Raw genomic sequence first — 20,073 nt, forward strand, 5'->3', positions numbered from 1 at the left:
ACCTCAAGGATCATGTAGTTCCAACCCCCTGCCTGGCAGGGCCACCAAACATACACATTTACTAGATCAGGTTGCCCAGGGCCCCGTCCAACCTGGTCTTGAACACCTCCAAGGACGGGGCATCCACAACCTCCCTGGGCAGCCTGTTCCAGGGCCNCACTCTCCTAGTGAAGAACTTCCCCCTAACATCCAACCTAAATCTTCCCTCTTTTAACTTAAAACCATTTCCCCGTGTCCTGCTATTGTCAGCAGGATTTACCACGCTATGTTTCTCCATACTGAACAATCACAGCTCTCCACAGCATCCCCTCATGTCCATCAGCCAGCCCTGGTGCCCTGGTTCCCTCTGAATCCCATACAGGAGCAGTACTCAAAGCCTGGTGGTACCGCCGTGAGCCCATTGATGTAGGAACACCCAGCAATCTCTCAGCCTGTTGTGGCTTTGGGCATTGCTTTATGTCTGTGACTTGGTCTGTCATGGAACTCATCTGTCCCTTGCCAATCTCACTGTGAAGAACACACCTCCACATTTTGTCCCGACTGTTTATAAACTACAGCTTAAAATTATAGCTCAGGTCATGTCACACCACGAGAGCATCACTGGAGCGAAGCCTTGAAAATCCACATAGTATATCCACGTTGGGTTTCCTGAGAAGAAACTCGAATTAACTGGGGCAATTAGGAACATATATACGCATAAAGGTGCCAGAGGGAAACCGATGCGGCTCCCCGGCAGCTCAGGGCTTTTCCCCTCCTCCTTTAGTGCCCAGCACCGCCCGCGCTCCTCCTCCCGTTCAGCCCGAGCCCCGACACCGGGCACGGCTGGATGCTCCGACCGCAATAAGCGCTGCCGTGATTCGGCGGCCGCTCGGACCGCGGACCCGGCCCCTCCGCCCTATATTGACCGACGTGGGGGGGGGGGGATAAGAGCGTCGGTGCCCGCGGGTACCGCAAGGATGAAGGCGTCCTGGTTCGGAGTGGATGTGGCCCGGGTGCTGCACTTGGCCGCTGTCTTCTGCCTTACATGCGTGCTGCTGAAGGCCATCCAGCTGTACCACCGGCGGAGGGAGCTGATGCGGGCGATGTCTGCCTTCCCCGGGCATCCCACGCACTGGCTGCTCGGGCACGTTCAGGAGGTGCGGTGGGGCTCGGGTGGGCGCTGCGGGAGGGGTTGAGACGCGTGCGGGTGATGTGCGGGTGGACTCTTTTCTCCCCGTGCCTTTTCTCTGCTTGTGATAGCTGGGAGCGGTGTGTGGATGTGATGGGGAAAGATGCGATGGGTTGGCAAGGAGATGAGACAGGATTTAAGGCTTTATGAGGTTGACTTGACCCCCCACCCCACTCCACCCCACCCCGCCCCCCCCCCGGATAATTACATACATGTATGTAAGAAAGTCATGCTTGGAGCGCATGGCTGTACCTCAAGGTATGTATTTTTCCATGCAGATCAGTTTGGCTGTTGGTTGCTGGCAGCTTTGTGAGCTGGCCAGTGTGAAAGGCTTTTTAATTAAAGCAAAAATGGAAAAGCTTTTGAATTTGTGCTGAAAGCGCTCAAAGCCCCATCCAGCTTGGCCTTGAGCAGCCTGTTGTAGTGAATGCAACCCTGCTCTGATAGTCTTTGAGATCACTTCCACCTCAAGCCATGCTGTGATTCTAAAAGCATGCTGACCCCTCACCTGGGCTCTGCTGATCCCCTGCCCTGGCACATTAAATAACAACCAACCCAAAGAGCAAGGCAGAAAAACTGGTGGAAAGGTTGAGCTGGACAGGAGACCCCTGAGTGACCACATCTATGCTGCATTCTCTCTGTGTCTGACAGTACAAATGAGCTCTTGGCAATAGAAGCACAAGGCCAGGCCAGGTCGGGGTTTTGTTGCAGTGCCAGTTAGACTTTAAAAGTGCAATTAAACAGAGCATGTTCATCAGATTCTCAGTTGTGCCAGATTATACTGGGATTGAACTCTTTGGTGCTGATCACTCACGCCCATAATTGTTAGGTTGTTCTGAATTTACCCTTCACCTTGGTTACAAAGGTAACCTTTTACATTGGGCATGCTTCTGTTATTGAAGGGGAGTTCTGTTAGTTTTACACAGCGCTAAGTTTGCTAGAAGCCAGCAGGTGAAGAAGCTGTCAGTACCCTGGACGCATTCAGAAAGCAACGTCTGTAGGTGCCTTGGTGGAGAAGGAGCTGACAGGATATCTGGCAGCTGTATTTGGGGGATCACTGAGAGCTCCTCTTTCCATCTAGCTCTGTCTCACTGCAGCACCATGGCTATTAAAACCCAGAGCATCCTGGCTACCCTTCCTCATGGGGAGCGGAGGGAGGTGGCCCAGGAGGGCTCAGTCCCTCAGCAGCCTCTCGTGTGCATCTGGCCTGTTTCAGCATCCACTGGAGGATGCCTATTTATGACCAAGAGCAGTGCAGCTCAGTGCTCAGATTTCAGCTCCTGTGTTTCCTCTGCTTCAATTGTTATCAGTGTGTGGTCACTAAAAATCCCTTTAGGCACCTCTTCCCAGATGCTTTTAATGCTGGATCCATTCCAAAGCTTGCATTTCAATGTGAGATCATGCTATCACTTTCCTTCCCTAGAAGAGCTGGGGTTATACTTTCAAAACACCCAAGGGAGGAAGAAACAGAAGTGCTGTTTTGTATTTTGTAGTTGTTGTTGGTGTTGATTTTTTACCCAAAACCTCATGTCTGAAGCTCTGGTTAAGAAGCGGGAGCTGTCAGTGGACGTTCCTCTCTGTCCTTGTTTGGTGACCACAATAGAGCTAGAGGTCACGGTCTTAGGTTTCTCCAAAGGAGGTTCAGGTTAGATATGAGGAAAAATCACTTGTCAGAAAGAGAGGTGCTGCAGTGGCACAGCTGCCCAGGGAGGTGGTGGGGTCACTGTCCCTGGAGGTGTCCAAGAACCGTGGGGATGTGGCACTGAGGGATGTGGTCACTGGGCATGGTGGGGTGGGGTTGAACTGGATAATCTTAGAGGTCTTTTCCAACCTCAGTGATCCTTCAATAACCTCTCCTTGCACACGAACTCATCTGCCTTGCTTCCAGCAGCATAGATCAAACTGGGTGCCAATGCTCTAAAGGTTCAATGACTGTTGCTGGGACTAGAGCCATTTGGAAAAGCCAAACACATCAAGGTTTATTGCCGTCCCAATTTCTTCCAGCATGTTTATGCTTTCTGTTATCGCACCAACAGGAGGAAACACAGGCACCATGCCAAGTCCCCTCTCTGCTGACACTGTCTAAGATATAGATTGGTGGGGGGCTCAACTGCTGCCGGACCCCCTGGGACAATGCTGGGGCACAAACATCCGCTTGAGAAATGCCAGCCAAGCAAACAGCTGAACCAAGAGAAGTCAGCACTAAAGGAACTGAGCAAACATTCACTCAATTCAGTAAATAGGGTGACATTTCAGCTCATTTCTACACTGCTATCGAATTCATTGCATTTCAGCAGCTACTGTTTCAGCCCTAACTCACCAAAATCCTTCCCTCTGCATTGTCATAGCTGGACTACATCTGTGCATGAGTTAGCAGCTTTGACAGAGCAGTTTTTGTTTAAAGAAAATGCAATTTGTACGTGTGGACCTTTTGATTCTGCTTGTGACTCTGCACCAACCCATCTAACCAGTTTGTTGCCTGTGTAATATACAATAAAACTGGCTATAAAAGCAATAAAACTATAATTGCTTTCAAAGAGTGAACTGTCGACTACCATTGCTTTAAGTAATGATGTCCATGCTTGCAGCAACAGGCAATGCACACTTCTGCCCATAAAGGTGCTCTCCATGGCTATGATCAACTGATAAGGAATAATTGTTTTATATGATGGTTGAAAGTAATAAGCACTTCTGCTCCTCCTGCTCCTGCAAACCCTGGGCAGCCCCTTGCTGGTGGTAGCTTGGTTTTGTGATGCAGGAAGACCTCGAGCTTTTGAAAACTGTGGTTAAGGAAATCTTGTATTTTCACCAAGCATTCTGTGTCTTTTCCTTTCTCCACAACTACAGTTTCTCAAAGAAGAAGAACTGCTGGAAAAGGCAGAGGCCTGGGCACTGAAGTACAATCATGCCCACCCTGTCTGGTTTGGGGGTTTCTCAGCATTCCTGGTGGTCTCCAACCCTGAATATGCCAAAGCCCTTTTTGCCAGAGGAGGTAAGAGGCAATGGTTCAGCTGTGGAGCAGCAGCCACAGAATGCAGCTTTCCCATGACAGGATGGCAATTTTCAACAAGGCAGGGTGTCACAACTAGGTGCTATTACAGAAATCAACTTTGGGTTATCTTATAGAGAGAGCTGGCTGCCATGTGCTCCTGGCATGCAACTGCATGGCCCACTGAGGGCTGCAAGGGACCAGGGATCCCCAAAATCTACTAGTAGTTCTATCTTCCTCGAGTCCTCCTTTAAATGCTCCCTTCTCAGAGCGTGATCTCAGCAAGGAGAAGGCAGCTCAGAGCTTTGGTGTCGGCTCAGTCCCATTGAGCCATTGGTTTGGTGCATTCAGAGATAAAGGTGCTCAACAGTGCGTCTGAGAGGGTAAATCATTTACCCTGAAACATGCCCGTTCAACTTTGGACTACGAATACTTTTGTTTACTCCAGTCTGAGCATCTGTGCTTATACATCTTCTCACAATTAGGCCCAACAGTATTGTTTTGCCATGAAATAGTGGTCAGTTCTGCAAGGATGCCACTAGTTCATTTTCACATCCAACTGAAAGCAATACCCCCAGGGCGAGCTTTCAGGTGCCAACCAATAGAGTGATGCTGGTGAAATGTTTACTGTTTCATTCTATTTCTTTTACAGATCCCAAGGATAACCTCAGCTATAAGCACCTTATCCCATGGATTGGTAGGTATTCTCAAGCCTTTGCCTATGGGGAACTATCCTGAAGTTAGTTGAGAACACATTATAAATAAGCAGCATTTCCTTGTTCCTTCCAAAAAACAATGTCCTGAAGTTGTTCTTCTTATTGGAAAAGGTGCTAAATAATGCTAATGTTTGTGATTTAAGTTAAAGTTCAGATGCAGCTACTTGTGCAAATGAGAATCGCTTACACCTGGAGGTGACCACAACCTCTGGGAATGATCTACTGTGGCACATTTGGTTGTATTGTGTCTGTAGAAACCATTCTGCTTGCTCATGGCTTTTGTTTCCAAAGGGAATGGCTTGCTGATCCTACATGGACCCAAATGGCACCAACATCGGAAGCTCCTGACACCAGGCTTTCATTACGACGTCTTGAAGCCTTACGTAGCCCTCATGGCAGAGTCTACCAATGTGATGCTGGTAGGGACAGCGTCTGCTCCTCTGTCCTATGTTATTACCCATGATCCTGACTGTAAACATGTGATAAGGGTCTTCCAGCAGTGCCCTGGCTGCTAGTACCTACAAAGATGAGCTATGACTTGGGCAAGGAGCTGGAGGCCCGCTGTATCAGACCATTCCACTAGGTGGCAATCTGTACCAAAGACAAAATTCCATCCACATAAGCACTGTTCTCCAGCCTGGTTTCATGCTATAAGAGCTCAGGTGCATCCATGTTCCGGTCTCTCTCCCCTTTCTTAGCTTTTGGGTCACCAATTCCTTATGGCCCCAGAAAGAAAAAGGATCCAAAGTAACTTTTCAGTCAGACACCTCCCATGTGTTGCCTAATGGGAGGATGAGCGCAGAACTGTCCTTTGCATTCTCATTTTTGTCTCCTTTGCCCACTAGGATAAGTGGGAAAAGCTGATCACAAATGGGAAACCGGTGGAGCTCTTTGAGCACGTCAGCTTGATGACTCTCGACAGCATCATGAAATGTGCCTTCAGCTACCACAGCAACTGCCAGACCGACAGGTCAGTGCCCAAACCCTGGATAAAAGTTTGCAGCTCAGAGGGAATACAGGCAAACTGCTTGTCAAAACACACCTGAATTTAGGCTTTGACCTAAATAAACCTGACTCAGACTGCAGGGTCTGTTGGGCAAGAACTTGCTCTGTAGTTGTGCAACAGCCTTCTTACAGAAGGCTTACAGAATTCTTCCTGATGCCATTATCACTTAATACTTGGTTAGTCACTACTGATGAGCCCCAGTGAAGCTTGGGACAGAGCAGACTCCAGGCTGGTACATAGTGCCTTCCCAGCATATGCAGCAGTGTGAATCCCATCCCTTCTTTCCAGGCAAAACACCTACATCCAGGCTGTCTATGACCTGTGCCACTTGGTGCACCAGCGACTCCGCATCTTCCCCTACCACAATGACTTCATTTACTGGCTCAGCCCCCACGGATACCGGTTCAGGAAGGTTTGCCAGCTCGCTCACGACCACACAGGTATGCATTGTCATTATCCTCTCCCAGAGTTTTCATATAGAGTGTCTGAAAGAGCCTTCAAGGAACAGACGTGGCCAAAGTGCTGTGTCTGCCACACCTGCTGTCTCCAGCCTCTGGCACAAAGAAATCCATCCAGAGATGAGAATCAGGCATCCCCATAGGAACCCCATATGTGTGTTACCCCCTTGCCCCTATACTGTGATCCTGCAGACCAAGGGAGCTGTGGTGGACAAAGAAGTTTGTGGAAAAGGATCTGCTATTGCAACAACAGCCACATGCATGTCACTTATTGTCATGCTCCTGAAAAAGTAGAACTACCTGCATGAAGAAATACACGTCAGTGCATTGGGAGCAGGGAGGAAGCCACCTCTTTGACCAGATTTGTGTTCAGGAAATGATTTCCAGGCTCAGCATCTTCTGCCCTGCTGAGTCTTCAGCTCTTATTTACTCAGACAAAGTGATCAAGGAGCGAAAGGAGTCCCTTACAGATGAACAGGAGTTTGAGAAGATCAAAAAGAAGAGGCATTTGGACTTCCTGGACATTCTGCTCTGTGCCAAGGTGAGAAGTGAGGTACATGGCTCATCATGGCTGAGGAGGGCACGTGCCATAGGGAGCAAAATTCAGTCTGTGTGGCAGTGCCACAAACTCACAGATGTCCCCTGGGAATGTTGTTTTACATCAGCTGCAGGCATCATGCCCAGTCCTACCCAGATGAGGAAGAACGGGGATGTCCCAGTGTTCAACCACTGAGATGCTGGCAACGTTTGGGGTGACAACCTGAAAAGGGATTTCATAGTCTTAATATCATGGGGAAAGGGCTTACAGGCAAAAGAAAACTAGCCCTAAATTCAGTCTATGCAGAGATTTATCCAAGGCATCATCACCTCCCTTTGCAGTGTCCCCTCCTGGACTAAATGGGGCCTCTAAAGCTGTCTGTGTTACTAGGATGAGAATGGAGCTGGCCTGTCTGATGAAGACCTGCGCGCTGAAGTGGACACATTCATGTTCGAGGGGCATGACACCACAGCCAGTGGGATCTCGTGGGTCCTGTACTGCCTGGCATCACACCCTGAGCATCAGACACGGTGCAGGGAGGAGATCCGGGACATTCTGGGCAGTCGGGACACCATTCAGTGGTAAGGCTGCACATTTCCCCATTGCAGTCATTCCTAAATGAACAATGCCTTCAAGTCCTGGGGGCTGGAGTGCTAAGGGATTGTTTTTTTCCTGGTAGCTGCATGCTTGTTGTAGCCATGGCTTTTTGTGTTTCACCATCATGCTGTCCTTAAGCTCGCTGAGTGGTTATTAATGTTATTGGGGTGCTTAACGTGCAGAAACCCATGCTCCCTCCGTGCCCCATTCATCGCAAGGGAGAAACAGGAGGGCAGTTGAAGCTCAGCATCCCCTGTCTCTGCAGGGAAGACCTGGGGAAGATGACCTACAGCACCATGTGCATCAAGGAGAGCCTTCGCCTCTACCCCCCCGTGCCTGGTGTGTCCCGGCAGCTCAGCAAGCCCATCACCTTCCATGATGGCCGCACCCTGCCAGAAGGTCTGTGGATCCTGGTTCTGCTCAACATCACAGCAGTAAAATTGTGTGTCCGTGCCACTGAGCCCTTTTCTCTTCTTCAACTACTTTACAGGCACTGTCACTGCAATAAGCATTTATCTCATTCACCGAAATCCCTCAGTGTGGAAGGATCCTTTGGTAAGTTTTGGTGCTCAAACAGTGGCATTTGTGTTGCTTCTGCAGTGGGTTTAACAATGAAGTACTCCAGGAAGCTTCTTGTAGTAGCAGGCAGGAACAGGATTTCGTTTAGCTTATAGGTGAAGAATTAAATTGAATCCATGCACCACAGCTTCTTAGTTGTGATCACTGCTTACAATGCAGTGGGTTGTTGCACTTCTGAGGGTACCAATCACAGTACCTTTGCTCCTTAAATAACTGCTTCTTTCTTGCTGTACATACTTCATTCCCAGGTGTTTGATCCGCTGCGGTTTTCTCCAGAGAACGTATCTGGCAGGCACTCTCACGCCTTTCTGCCTTTTGCTGCTGGAATGAGGTAAAACACTGGGCATGGGAAGAGCAGTGGGGCACAGAAATCTATGTCCTTGGGAATGGCGTAGCCCAATGGAGTATGTGCCAAGGGCTCCTCTCTCCAGCCCCCTTGGTTGTCCCCTGCTTGTGTCCCCTGGATGATTGTTGTCTTCATGTCAGGAACTGCATTGGGCAGCAGTTTGCCATGATTGAGATGAAGGTGGCCCTGGCGCTGACCCTGCTCCGCTTCGAGTTGTCCCCTGACCTCACCAATCCCCCCTGTAAGATACCTCGGATCATCCTTCGCTCCAAGAACGGCATTTATTTGTACTTAAAGAAAATCTCTTGATGCTGGAAAATGGCCTGAGCATCAGTGGGAGGGACCTAGCAGACCAGGATGAAATGTTTGCCTGGGATACAAGGTGCACAGCTGCTTGGGGTATGAGGATTCCTTGCTCCTGCATGGCTGCCAGGAGCCAAACTTGTCCCTGTGGGCACCCCAGTGCCTGCAGGTCAGCTCAGGGCTGACCTCACCTCTTTTCTCTCACTCAATGCCTGATTGCACTCAATGCACTGGTTACAGCTTGGGCTTGGAACTATTGCTCAAGCTGCAAAATGTGATGTAATTTTTGCATTAATAAACCATTGATTCCTGTAACAGCTGCTGTATCGAGTTTGGATTGCTAACGCTCACCAGCTCAGCCCCACCAGCATCTCATAGAATTATTAACGTTGGAAAAGATCATCCAACCATCAACCCATCCCCATCCTGCCCTCTGACCATGGACTACCCTAACCCTACAGCTGAACAGCCCCATCTCTCACTAACTCACATCATCCTGTTGGTGTCACCTTCTCACCAAGCACAGAGGGTGGCACATTGTCCCCAGGGGATGTGGTCCCTGCACAGGACCCATGTGGCTCTCAATGCAAACCTGATATCAGGTGCTACCAGCAATCCCCATCCAAACCCCACTGGGATTTTACACTGGGAGCAGCCTGTAAATTAAATAAGTATTGCAGCATAGTTTTAAGGCAGCTGTATTAAATACTTCCAGACATAAATTCACCCCAGAGATGCGTGTCGTCAGATGGGATCCAGACAGCTCATATTACTCTGCAACACTCGCTGGGCTCTTTCTATCATATCCTCATATATCATGTGTTAGGAAGCCTGAAACATTATTTCTGTTGGCAACACAACTACATTTAATCTCTCAGCACTAAGCACTACAGGAATACACATAGATAGCTTGGGCTCTTCTTCCTATCTGAATAAACACAGACACACCCAGGGAAGCAGCTGCTGCAATGTCAAGTTCAAAACATCAATTTGCCACCTAAATTTCACCTGTTTGGCAGAGCAGTCCTCCTGCAATGGATGCTAACAGCATGCACCAACTCATTGCTTCTCTTGAGGTGTCTAAATTAAGTGGGAAGAGTCCCAAAACCCAAGAGCAACTTTCATAGCTTGAAATCCCCATCAATGAGGGCTTAGTCACACTGCTCTGTCTCCCCTATCAGCCCAAGGCAGTATGCTCACTTGACCTTCAAGACAACCCAAGAATCCTTAACTCCACACTTGGCAGTTGATACTAGTTATTTAATAACTACCAGGGAACCTGATGGGTGAAAATCCACCCTGCTCAGTTGCCCATGATCAAACACATTTTCCAAGGACTTTGTCCCTGTGAGAATTTCTAGGACATTATAAAGTTTAGTCTGACTCCATGCCAGTGATTACCCAGACAGGTTCCTCCACCTGTGAGTCTTGGGTGATTTCTCTACTATTTTATAGGGGATTGCGGGTCCAGATCAGTAACTCTGGTTATTGGGTAGGTTTCATAGGACACCCCAAAACAGCTCCATTGGTACCTGCCAATGGCTCAGCCCCTGTCTCTCTCTTTGTCCCTTACATGACCCTGGCAAGACACCCAACTTCTATGCCTGTGCTACAGGTCCTCAGCATAAATGACCCATAGAAGCCATCTCACTGCCCTCATGTCCTCAGCCCCACCCCTTCTCTCTGCCATCCACAGTCACACATAAGGCTACAGGAGAGGCTAAACGTTCAGAACCCTCCTAGGAAACAGCCCATCAACAAGACTGAAGGCTTTTTTAGAACTAGGTGAGAAGTAAAAACACGTGGCAGAGCAAGTCCATGATGCACTGGAGGTTGGGAACGGGATGTCCTGTAGAATGCACCATTAGAACTTCACGGTTAACCTCAAAAATCACAACAGATCTGTCCAAATCCTCTCTGTGTTTTCACCTAGTTTCCCAAGCAGCTTATTGATCAGCCCACAGTGCCTCCTCTCCTAATTACCTATTAATCACAATACTGAAGATGATGGAAGAAGATCATAGAAAGAGCTGGAGGTGCTGTGTGGAAGAGAGAAGATGCATCTTCCACAGCCATGAAACCTCTGGAGTTGGTCACTCCTACTCAGGAGCACGAAAGCAAACTGAGTCTCTCCTGCTTGAGTTACAGATGAATGTAGGATGAATTCCTTTCCTAAGGAATGCCTGAATCCTCAGCTTTTCCTTACAAGAAGCATTGGTGCTTTTCTTTATATTTCAGAATAGTTTGAAGTGGCTCTAAAGATTTACCAGGCTCTGGGTCAAACATTCATGGTATTACATACAACACTGGAAGACAAGCAAGGGTGTTGGAAACCCAGGAACAGACTTAGAGCAGCTCATAAATGTGACATCTTTCAGGTCAAAGCAAAAGTGCTCTCTAGAAACCCTCAGGTTTATCCTGTAAGCCCTCATAGAGGGTGGATAGCTCAGAGACTGTAGTATAAATGAAACAGCCCCTACCAAGGGCACTCATTGCAATCATTAACAAACAGCTCGCAAGCCAGCTGAGGGAAAAGTCACCCTGTTTACTAACCTTCAGACATTGTCATGGAGTCAAGTACTACCTGGAGAGCAGGCCTTGTGGGATATTTTCGTACAAACTTTCTGTCTCAGAGGTTTAAACATTCTGATTAGGGCTGCGTGTGTTCAGTAAAGTGATTCTACCAGCAGAAAACATGGGTTTCAATTGGTTATGGTCTAAGCTAGACTAAATGATAAAGGAAAGTGTCTAGCCATCTGAAGACGCTTGTATTGGAGACATGTTAAGCCAAAGAAAAACACCCACACAACTCAAGACCCCCCAGTGCTTTAGTACACTGGGCTGACAGGTCCAGTAACTGATGATCCATTTAATCCTCATAACATCCAAACACCCAAATAGGAAGTTATTTCAGCCCATCTGGGATCCCTGTCTTTGCAATACACCTAGAAATCAGCCAAAAGTAGCAAGTTTTCATCCCAAGTCCTCCCCCAGCCCTGCAGGCAGGGAAAGGAAGACTCACCAGTACCACAAAGTGAATACCATCATATTATCACCCCTTCCCATCAGGTTACATGTACATCAGCATTACTGCAGCTCTTTTTGCTGCTCTCCCACTCTCTGACTTACATCTTGACAGTCAGCTCTTCAAGACAATGCTTTTATCTCCTGGCTCATCTATATAGCACCACTCAGAAAGCATACCACAATCCCTTGTGTGCTGGTCAGGTTTTGGCTGTTCCTTTGATTACAGTCCAGCTGTGTGTTGTTACAGTCACTAAGAGCACTGTTTTTACAGCTGAGGGTGGCTGGATTAGTCCAACTGAAGTAGCCTGTTTGCTCCTCACCTCATGTGAGTGCACTGGGGTCTATCAGCCCCGATCATTCAGATACCTGAACATATGTGAAGTGGGGCAGAATTGGAGCTGTGTACTTCTGCAAGCATTTGCACTCACTATTGGGATGTAAAAACCTTCAGAAAAAGTAAATATTTACAGGGTGTTTGCTAACAAGCCATCCCCATCCACAGGTTATTGCAAGTGGGTAAAAGGCTCAGCAGGGACTGTAGGAATTCTGGCTGTGGGTCAAGCTGTCACGTTGCTTATTGGTACACTTCTGCTATAAAACTCATCCAGACCTTGCACGAGCAGCACTTTGCCAGCTCTGCTGGAGGAGTTGTAGAAGAGAAGCAGGGAGAAAAAGGCAGTGTTGGGCACCTCAGACTCAGGCCAGCATGGCGTCTCTCCTGGACAACATAGTCAGACCTTCTGCTGTCGTTCTGCAGCTGTCTGTGGTGCTTGGTGTCATCTTTGTCCTACTGAAGGTGATCAAATTCTACCAGGCAAGGAAGAAGATGCTCAAAGCCCTGGAAGCATTTCCTGGTCCCCCAGCGCATTGGCTCTATGGCCACAACCGTCTGGTAAGGACAGAGCTGGGCTCATTTGGGTGGGTTTGTCCCAGCAGCTGCTCTAATTCCTAGGAGGAGGCAACTTGCATGTGGTTTCCATAGTAATATAAGTTTAGCATCTATCTGTACATCCTTATTTTCTGCCTGAATTCAGTTTCTGCTTCACTATCATTGCAGATAACTGGCGATAAAACATTAAGTATGTTAGTGTCACTTGGAGAAGAATACCCATATGCCTTTCCCAGATGGTTTGGACCAGTGCTGCCATCTCTAGTAATCCACCATCCTGAATATGCCAAGACTATACTTGGACGAGGAGGTAATTCTCTTCAATTGGGTTTGGGGATTACAGTCCTTCACTCTTCTCTGGGAAGCGTGTTCTTCTACAGCATCAGCCACCACAATATTTGTGCGTCCCAGTAAATGCAGTAATGTGAATGATCTGTCACAGCAATGTCTCAGAAGGCATCTCAAGACTGCTCTGATCTCTGCTCCTTTTTGTGAAGTCATTTGTGGTTGGTGGACTCCCAAGAACTTACATTCATTCTTCTCAGTTTTGAGATCTGCCATGGTTGTTTATTTTCCACACATATTTTTCCCCAGGTTCACTGAGGTCACAGAGGTAGAAGATCACTTTTAAACTTTACCTCTATTAGAGACTAATTCTACAAGGGCAGCTCCAAAAGTAATGCCTCCTATTTTATTATGTTGGCCCATAGCATCAGAAAAGGATGTTGGTGGTTGATGCTGAACCTTCCCACCAATATTCCATTGCATTTTATTGCCATGCAACAGATTGCAGCAGATTGGCAGCATGACAAATTGAGTTTGACACGGAAGTGCGTGTACAGAAAAGGTGTGTCACTGAATTCCTGAATACAGAAATAATGGCATCTGTTGACATTCACTGATGCTTGCTGAATGTCTGTGCTCACATCCACTGTTTGTTCTCCACAGTGAGGTGGGTGGTGCATTTCAGCAGCAGTGACAACAATGTGAAAGGCCACATTTTGAATGGCCATGCACAGCTGTCACTCCATGACATTAAGACTGTCTCAATCAGTTCATCCCTGGATTGCATCCAGAGAGCTGCATGCAGAGCCGAATATTAGCTTCAGTGCATTGGAAACTATGGTGGAAATGTTGAAATATTACAGAGTTTACACCATGTCGATCCCACAAGTGCTTACACAGGAACAGAAAGAACACCATATGCAAGTTTGTCAGGACCTATTGAACAAAAAAAGAGGCTTAAGAGTATAGCTTTCTGGATCACATCGTTACTATGACAAGACACAGTATTTCAACTATGAGCCCAAGTCACTGCAGCTGTCCATGGAGTCACAAGAGGCAACATGTGAATTCCCCATCAAAGAAAACATTCAAGATGCAGCCCTCAGTGGGTAAAGTGATGTGCATTGTCCTTTGCAAAGGAAAGGGGAGATCCTTTTGGCTTTCCTGGAACCCAAACAACTCTTCAGCTCTGACTGCCTTATTAAGATGCTACGCTGAATGTTAGGACTTTGAGAAGACAACCTTCCTCTTGTAACCCTATAATACCAGGCCATGTGCCAGTGTGAAGAGTGTGGGGTACATTGCCAATCTTCGCCGGCATTCCTCCCACAACAACCATGTAGTCCAGATTTGGTGCCCTCTTGCTTCCATCTGTTTGGGTTAATGAAAAGCAGTATTGTCATCCTAGCAGCTGTGAAACAGTGAATCACCTCCATTGGTGATTCTTTATTGTTGTGGTCTTCATTTTGTTTTACAGATCCCAAGCCTCCTGTACCTTATCAGTTCTTAGTTCCGTGGATTGGTGAGTTATTTTCTTCCATTAACTCTAGCAACCACATCACACCTTTCATTATTCTTCTGTCTACATTTATTTCACTTTCTTCCATCCTGAAACCAGAGCATGCAAGCAGGATGGTTAATTAGCACTGGAGTTGCATGTCTTCCCCCCAGATCCTGCACATCACCTGCTGCTTGGCCATGAGCAGCAGTGAAGCTGCAGGAGATATGAGCAGAGTGAAGTAGCTAATGGCAGTTTCTGGTGTCTACAGGTAAAGGGTTGCTGGTCTTGAGTGGAGCCAAATGGTTTCAGCATCGGAAGTTGCTGACTCCAGCATTTCACTATGATGTGCTGAAATCTTACGTGTCCCTGATGTCAGACTCAGTCAAAGTGATGTTGGTAAGAGAGGGAACTTAAAACAGTTCCTAGAGCTCTGTCATCTGGGGGAGATTCTTTCCTTAAGTTTTCTTTTAATTTCGTTTCTGTGAAATTTCTTACCCTGTTGCACTTATTCTCTCTTTCACCTGCTTCCCAATGAAATCAATCAGAGCTAGAACACCTGTTCATAGCCCAGCAATGGTAAACACAGAAAAAGAAATGCAAGGAATGGTTTGATTGTGTTCACAGCACATGCAGTGAAGTAGGGCCTCTTTTTCAGTGCAAATAACTATCTGTGTGGATTGAGATGGGGACAGGAATCATGACCTGATGGTACTGTGGCTGAGTCTGCTCTGCAAGTCTGTCTCTCCTCACACTTTCTCCACCATTAGGATAAATGGGAGAAGAAGAAGTCAGTAGAGCTCTTTGAAGACGTCAGCCTGATGGCCCTGGACAGCATCATGAAATGTGCCTTCAGCTACAACACCAACTGCCAGACTCAGAGGTCAGCACACAAACCTCCCAATTCTGGAACAAGAAGTGCCTCTGTTTTCTCCACTCGCATTGCTAACAGCAGCTCTGACATTGACCTCTTACAGCAACTCAGACACTTATATCAAAGCTGTTTTTGACCTGGGCTACCTCATAAACAAGAGAATACAGAATTTGTCCTACCAAGATGCCTTCTATGACCTGACTAGCAGCAGCCGGGAGTTTCAGGATGCCTGCAGGCGGGCCCATGCCCACACAGGTATTTCTGCTCCTTGCTCTCCCAGCTGCATCTCTCACATCAGGAATAGCTCAGTGGGGTTACAATAAGCACTGGCCAAAGAGTTACACATTAAGCAGGGTCTAAGAGGCTGAACAAACAGTTCTGAGCTCTCTGGCAGGATGCATCTAACACTGATCTTTTTCTACACAGATAAAGTAATACAAGAAAGAAAGATATTGCTCTCCAATGACAAGGAGCTAGACAAGATCCTGAAGAAGAGACACCTGGATTTTCTGGACATTCTTCTTTGTAGCAAGGTGAAGATTTGAAATAATCCCATCAGATGCCATAGATTGTACATGGCATAAGGGTTGAACCAGAATCCCTATTTCCTAGCCTGGGGTAATGTGGACAGAAAGGGAAGGTAATAAAGATGTGTGAGATGCAGTATCTGAAAATAAATAGCTCAGAATTTCACCCTTCTTGTTCATTTCCATCAAGTACATTCCTATTTTGCAAGGTGTAGGCCAAACCAGGTCCTTCTTCCCTGACATCTAGGGCTGTTTTTACACCTAGCGGTAAAAGCCAAATTAATGAGAGCATAAGAATGATATATATTCCTCGTTGCTAGGATGAGAACGGAGTTGGCCTGTCTGATGAAGACCTGCGTGCTGAGGTGGACACATTCATGTTTGAGGGGCACGACACCACAGCCAGCGGGATCTCATGGCTTCTGTACAGCATGGCATTGCACCCCGAGCACCAGGCGCGGTGCAGGGAGGAGATCCAGGGGATCGTGGGGAACAAGGATACCATTGAGTGGTGAGCCAGCAGTTCTGAGTTCTTTACCTGAAGTAACTGCCTTAAGTTGTGCCATAGAAGGGGCTCAGGTTGGATATCAGGAATAAATTCTTCTCCAGAAGAGCAGTGATGCACTGGCACAGCTGCCCAGGGAGTAGTGGGGTCACCATCCCTGGAGGTGTTCCAGAACCGTGGGGATGTGGCACTAAGGGATGGTGGTCAGTGGGCATGGTGTGGTCAGACTGGGCTGGGTTGATCTTAGAGGTCTTTTTCCAACATTAATGGTTTAATATCTCACGTCCCCATCACTGCCAACAAGCACAGCCTGAGCCCTGGTTTGCTTTCAGGGAGGACCTGGCAAAGATGACATACAGCACCATGTGCATCAAGGAGAGCATGCTCCTGTTCCCACCAGTCCCTTCGGTGTCCCGAAAGCTGACTAAGCCTGTCACGTTTTGTGATGGACGCAGCTTACCTGAAGGTCCGTCTTCATTCCTCCTGCTGCTGTCTATCACATGATGAGGGGCTGGTTGGGGGGGGCTTCCAGTCTTACTTCTCTCTCTAAGAGGCTGCACAGAGCCACCACACTCACTGGTGAAGGTCCAGGCACATGCAACAGGGCACCAAGTGTTCAGAGCTCAGAATGGGCCTGCATAGTGCTTACTGTGTCCAAGAGTAGGGGTTCATCTGCCAGTACCAGAGTGGGGTCCAGCTTTGAGACCATTATTTCTTCTATGGGAAGGATTCAGAGCTGACCTATGTGGACAGGCTGGGAAATGTTTCTGCCAAATCTTCTGTCTCAGCCCCTGCAGAGTCCAGGGAGGGAAGGTATCCCCCAAACACTCTTGGTCTTCACTCTTCACACGATGAGTATTTTCACATCATGAGTATTTTCTCACTTCCAGGCTCCCAGGTTTCGTTGAACATATTTGGTATTCACAGGAACCGGGATGTGTGGGAAGATCCCGAGGTATGTCACCTTCACAGCAAGAATGGGGAGATGATCTCAGAGCCCAGACTACCACTGTCCTTGAACAGGGCAGCTCGCACCTCCATGCCATATTTCTGGGGAGGGTGGGTGCTCTTTTTGACTTTTATTCCAACATTATGTATCCAAATGTTAAGTTCAGTGATGTAACCAAGCACCCCAAAGGCTTTGAAAAGGGTGTTTAATAGCTTGCCTTTATGCAAGGTGACACAGAGCTACTCTGCCTGCCTTCAGCAGCTCTGATAGATATCTCCAAGGGGAAGATCTGCAAAGCCACCAGCACCCTCTTCTCATCCATCCAGTGGCTTTGCAGAGGAATGAATGAACATCAGATGCAGCTCCCTTAGAGCAGCAAAGGCCACTTCCAGCCCTACCTTGGGTATCAGAGAACCTGGTGCTGCTCGTGGTTGGGCCAATGCTTACTGAACAGTCTTTGCTGCTCCCACAGGTATTTGATCCCCTGAGGTTTTCTCCTGAGAACTCAGCACACAGGCACTCGCATGCTTTCCTGCCTTTCTCTGCTGGATCCAGGTGGGAAATCCTTCATCCCTCTCCCTCCTCATAGGTGCATGGGGTTGTGCACCTGAGCCCAGTCCCCTCAGCACCCCTGGGTCAAGTTGGCTTGGCCATCTCAAGGAGTCTCCACGATGGGATTTCTACTGAGCTCTGCCAGCCCTAGAGCACTTCCCACACCCAAGGCACTATGGATGCAGGTCTCAGTAATTTGCAGGCTTCAACCTGAGCCTTTGTCCTCTCCCCAGGAACTGCATTGGGCAGCAGTTTGCTATGAACGAGATGAAGGTGGCTCTGGCACTGACCCTGCTCCGCTTTGAGCTGTTCCCCAATGCCTCCAAGCCTCCTACGCTGAAACAGCAGCTCATCCTCAAGTCCAGCAGTGGCATCCACCTGCATCTGAAAAAGATTCACTGACCTTATGAGGTGGCACGAGCAGTTCCCAAAGACCACTCTCCACTCAGAGATGCCAACCTGCAGCCTTCCTGAACACCAGGGCAGGGGAGAGGGATACCCACCAAATCCACCTTATATCTCACCCACACTAACCCCACACTGAGCACCTTGTGCCCAGTAGGCTCAGGTCCCCTCCTCGCAACAGGAACAGAGCAACTGAGGTTTTTTGGAGGGTCAGCAGGGATCTTCTGTTTTCTCCTCATCTCTAGACTGTCCTGATGGGATTTCTTTCTGAGCACCTCCACATTAAGCTCTGGGAAGAGCCCTGCCTTGATGAGCTGCAGGCTGGCATTGTGCCTGGCACTACAGAAATGAAGGCCAGCAGGTTTTCCCAACCTAACACTGAACTTCCTGGAGCTGAGGGTGCTCAGACACTGGGTTGCCTGGAGAAAGCCCTCAGCACCACATGCCCTTAGCCTCATCCTCCTCTAAAACATGAATAAAGCCTTGCCAAGGTGGTCTCGGAGCATGTTTTTGCACCTACAGTCAGGGGGAGAGGATGAAGCCAATTAAGCTTCATTGAGAATGAGCTGCACCCATTGCTCTGCAGCACAGGAGGGTGCAGCCCTGGCATTGCATTTCCCCAAGCCACAAAGGCTATTGTAGTAGTTTTATCCCCTGAGCAGACAGCTCACAGCCCCCCCGTGCTACAGGTCACCAAGCCCTCACCCTGCACCATGTTAGCTTTTCTGTGGTAAGGAAATAACCGCAGCAAGCTGCCTTTGAAAGCAGCAGAACAAAAGCAGTGATGACAAGGACAAAAATCAGCAGAAACAAAGCATGGGTTGGTCCAGAGATATTTCCTGCATGGGCTTAGAACTGAGCACTCAGTACACCAGTGATAGACAAAAGCCGCCACCAGAGAGCGGTGCCGGAGGGGTTAAGGGCAAGGCACGAGGAGGTTCTCTATGCCCACCCCATGAGGTTGGGGGCCGGGGGGCGGCCGTGGGACCCCTCTTTTCCCCAGCTCAGCTTGCAGGTCCGCTCCGCTCCACTGGGTGGCACTGAGAGAACCGGGAAAAGCCCAAATCCGCCCTTCTGCAGGCAACCCCCTGGCACTGAGCACAGCACAGCCTGGCACAGCCTATGGGCTCGTGGAGGGTGGGTTGTTAGGATCAGGAAGAGGTGTCATTACCCTTCACCGGGTAAAGCTGAGGCACAGAGGGGCTGCACGCAGATAGAAGTGCTGATGCCGTCACCCTTGCAGCACCCGTGGGCTCCCGCTGCTCTCAGAGATCTGCCCCAGCTCTCCTCCTCTCCCCCCAGCTTTGAAAGAATAAAATCCCGCATCTCCGAAGAGCTGAGTGCTGCAGCTGGGCTGTTATGTGCAGGGAACGATTTGGTCTCTCTGCTCTGCCACCTCCATCAGACATCTTCCCCGGGAAAAGGCTGCACAACACATCCTCCTTCACCCAGTGCAGAAGCAGCACGAAGAAAGAGTGCTGGAGACCTCACTGCCCAAGCCCTGTCCCCAAAACCTCCTGCCAGGCAGGGACAATTCTGTCCTGCCTCATCTCTCTCCATCCATCACCATGGATACAGCATCCGGATGGGCGATTCCTTACCGGGTACCACAACCCCTCAGGGAGATGCCACCAGAGCCCGCCTCTTTGGCAGGGAGATGCTTAGGCTTTACACACAGCACCAACCCCCCCCCCCCCCCCTTATTCCTCATCTTTCCCTCCCTCCCCTCCTCTTTTTTTCCTCGATGCACAAACAATGGAGCTAAAAGGTTGGGTATCAGGCCGATAATCATGAATGACGTGTCGTTATTACACGCCGCACATCCATTATCTCCCACTCCAGCCATGTCACAGACGGCTGGA

The 20,073-nt window shown here is 48.6% G+C and overlaps 2 protein-coding genes across 2 annotated transcripts; both read left to right on the plus strand.

Annotated features, from left to right (window-relative positions):
• The first annotated feature begins 789 nt into the window (after positions 1-789).
• Positions 790-9,017, plus strand: LOC107317627 (cytochrome P450 4B1-like). The gene is made up of 12 exons (XM_015870539.2): positions 790-1,136; positions 4,016-4,160; positions 4,810-4,854; positions 5,165-5,292; positions 5,719-5,843; positions 6,168-6,319; positions 6,772-6,878; positions 7,266-7,456; positions 7,738-7,871; positions 7,963-8,027; positions 8,300-8,382; positions 8,538-9,017. Exons 1-12 carry the CDS (start codon positions 957-959, stop codon positions 8,704-8,706), a joined length of 1,524 nt encoding a protein of 507 aa, XP_015726025.1. The 5' UTR covers positions 790-956; the 3' UTR covers positions 8,707-9,017.
• Positions 9,018-12,278: 3,261 nt separating this feature from the next.
• LOC107317629 (cytochrome P450 4A6-like) lies at positions 12,279-18,713 on the plus strand. The gene is made up of 12 exons (XM_015870542.2): positions 12,279-12,619; positions 12,785-12,926; positions 14,379-14,423; positions 14,671-14,798; positions 15,170-15,282; positions 15,377-15,528; positions 15,700-15,806; positions 16,121-16,311; positions 16,638-16,771; positions 17,196-17,260; positions 17,727-17,809; positions 18,040-18,713. The coding sequence occupies exons 1-12, from the start codon at positions 12,434-12,436 to the stop codon at positions 18,206-18,208; spliced, it is 1,515 nt and encodes a 504-aa protein (XP_015726028.1). The 5' UTR covers positions 12,279-12,433; the 3' UTR covers positions 18,209-18,713.
• The last annotated feature ends 1,360 nt before the right edge of the window (positions 18,714-20,073 follow it).

The sequence above is a fragment of the Coturnix japonica genome, chromosome 8 (genome assembly GCF_001577835.2).
Source record: "Coturnix japonica isolate 7356 chromosome 8, Coturnix japonica 2.1, whole genome shotgun sequence".
Lineage (NCBI taxonomy): Eukaryota > Metazoa > Chordata > Aves > Galliformes > Phasianidae > Coturnix > Coturnix japonica.

Bases quoted from the DNA above. Each gene is read 5' to 3' on its own strand.
- LOC107317629 (XM_015870542.2), top strand. From the start codon at position 12,434: ATGGCGTCTCTCCTGGACAACATAGTCAGACCTTCTGCTGTCGTTCTG. The intron at 15,807-16,120 runs GTGAAGATTTGA...CCTCGTTGCTAG, and splicing joins ACATTCTTCTTTGTAGCAAG to GATGAGAACGGAGTTGGCCT. The intron at 17,261-17,726 runs GTATGTCACCTT...CTGCTCCCACAG, and splicing joins ATGTGTGGGAAGATCCCGAG to GTATTTGATCCCCTGAGGTT.
- LOC107317627 (XM_015870539.2), top strand. From the start codon at position 957: ATGAAGGCGTCCTGGTTCGGAGTGGATGTGGCCCGGGTGCTGCACTTG. The intron at 1,137-4,015 runs GTGCGGTGGGGC...CCACAACTACAG, and splicing joins TGCTCGGGCACGTTCAGGAG to TTTCTCAAAGAAGAAGAACT. The intron at 4,161-4,809 runs GTAAGAGGCAAT...TTTCTTTTACAG, and splicing joins AGCCCTTTTTGCCAGAGGAG to ATCCCAAGGATAACCTCAGC.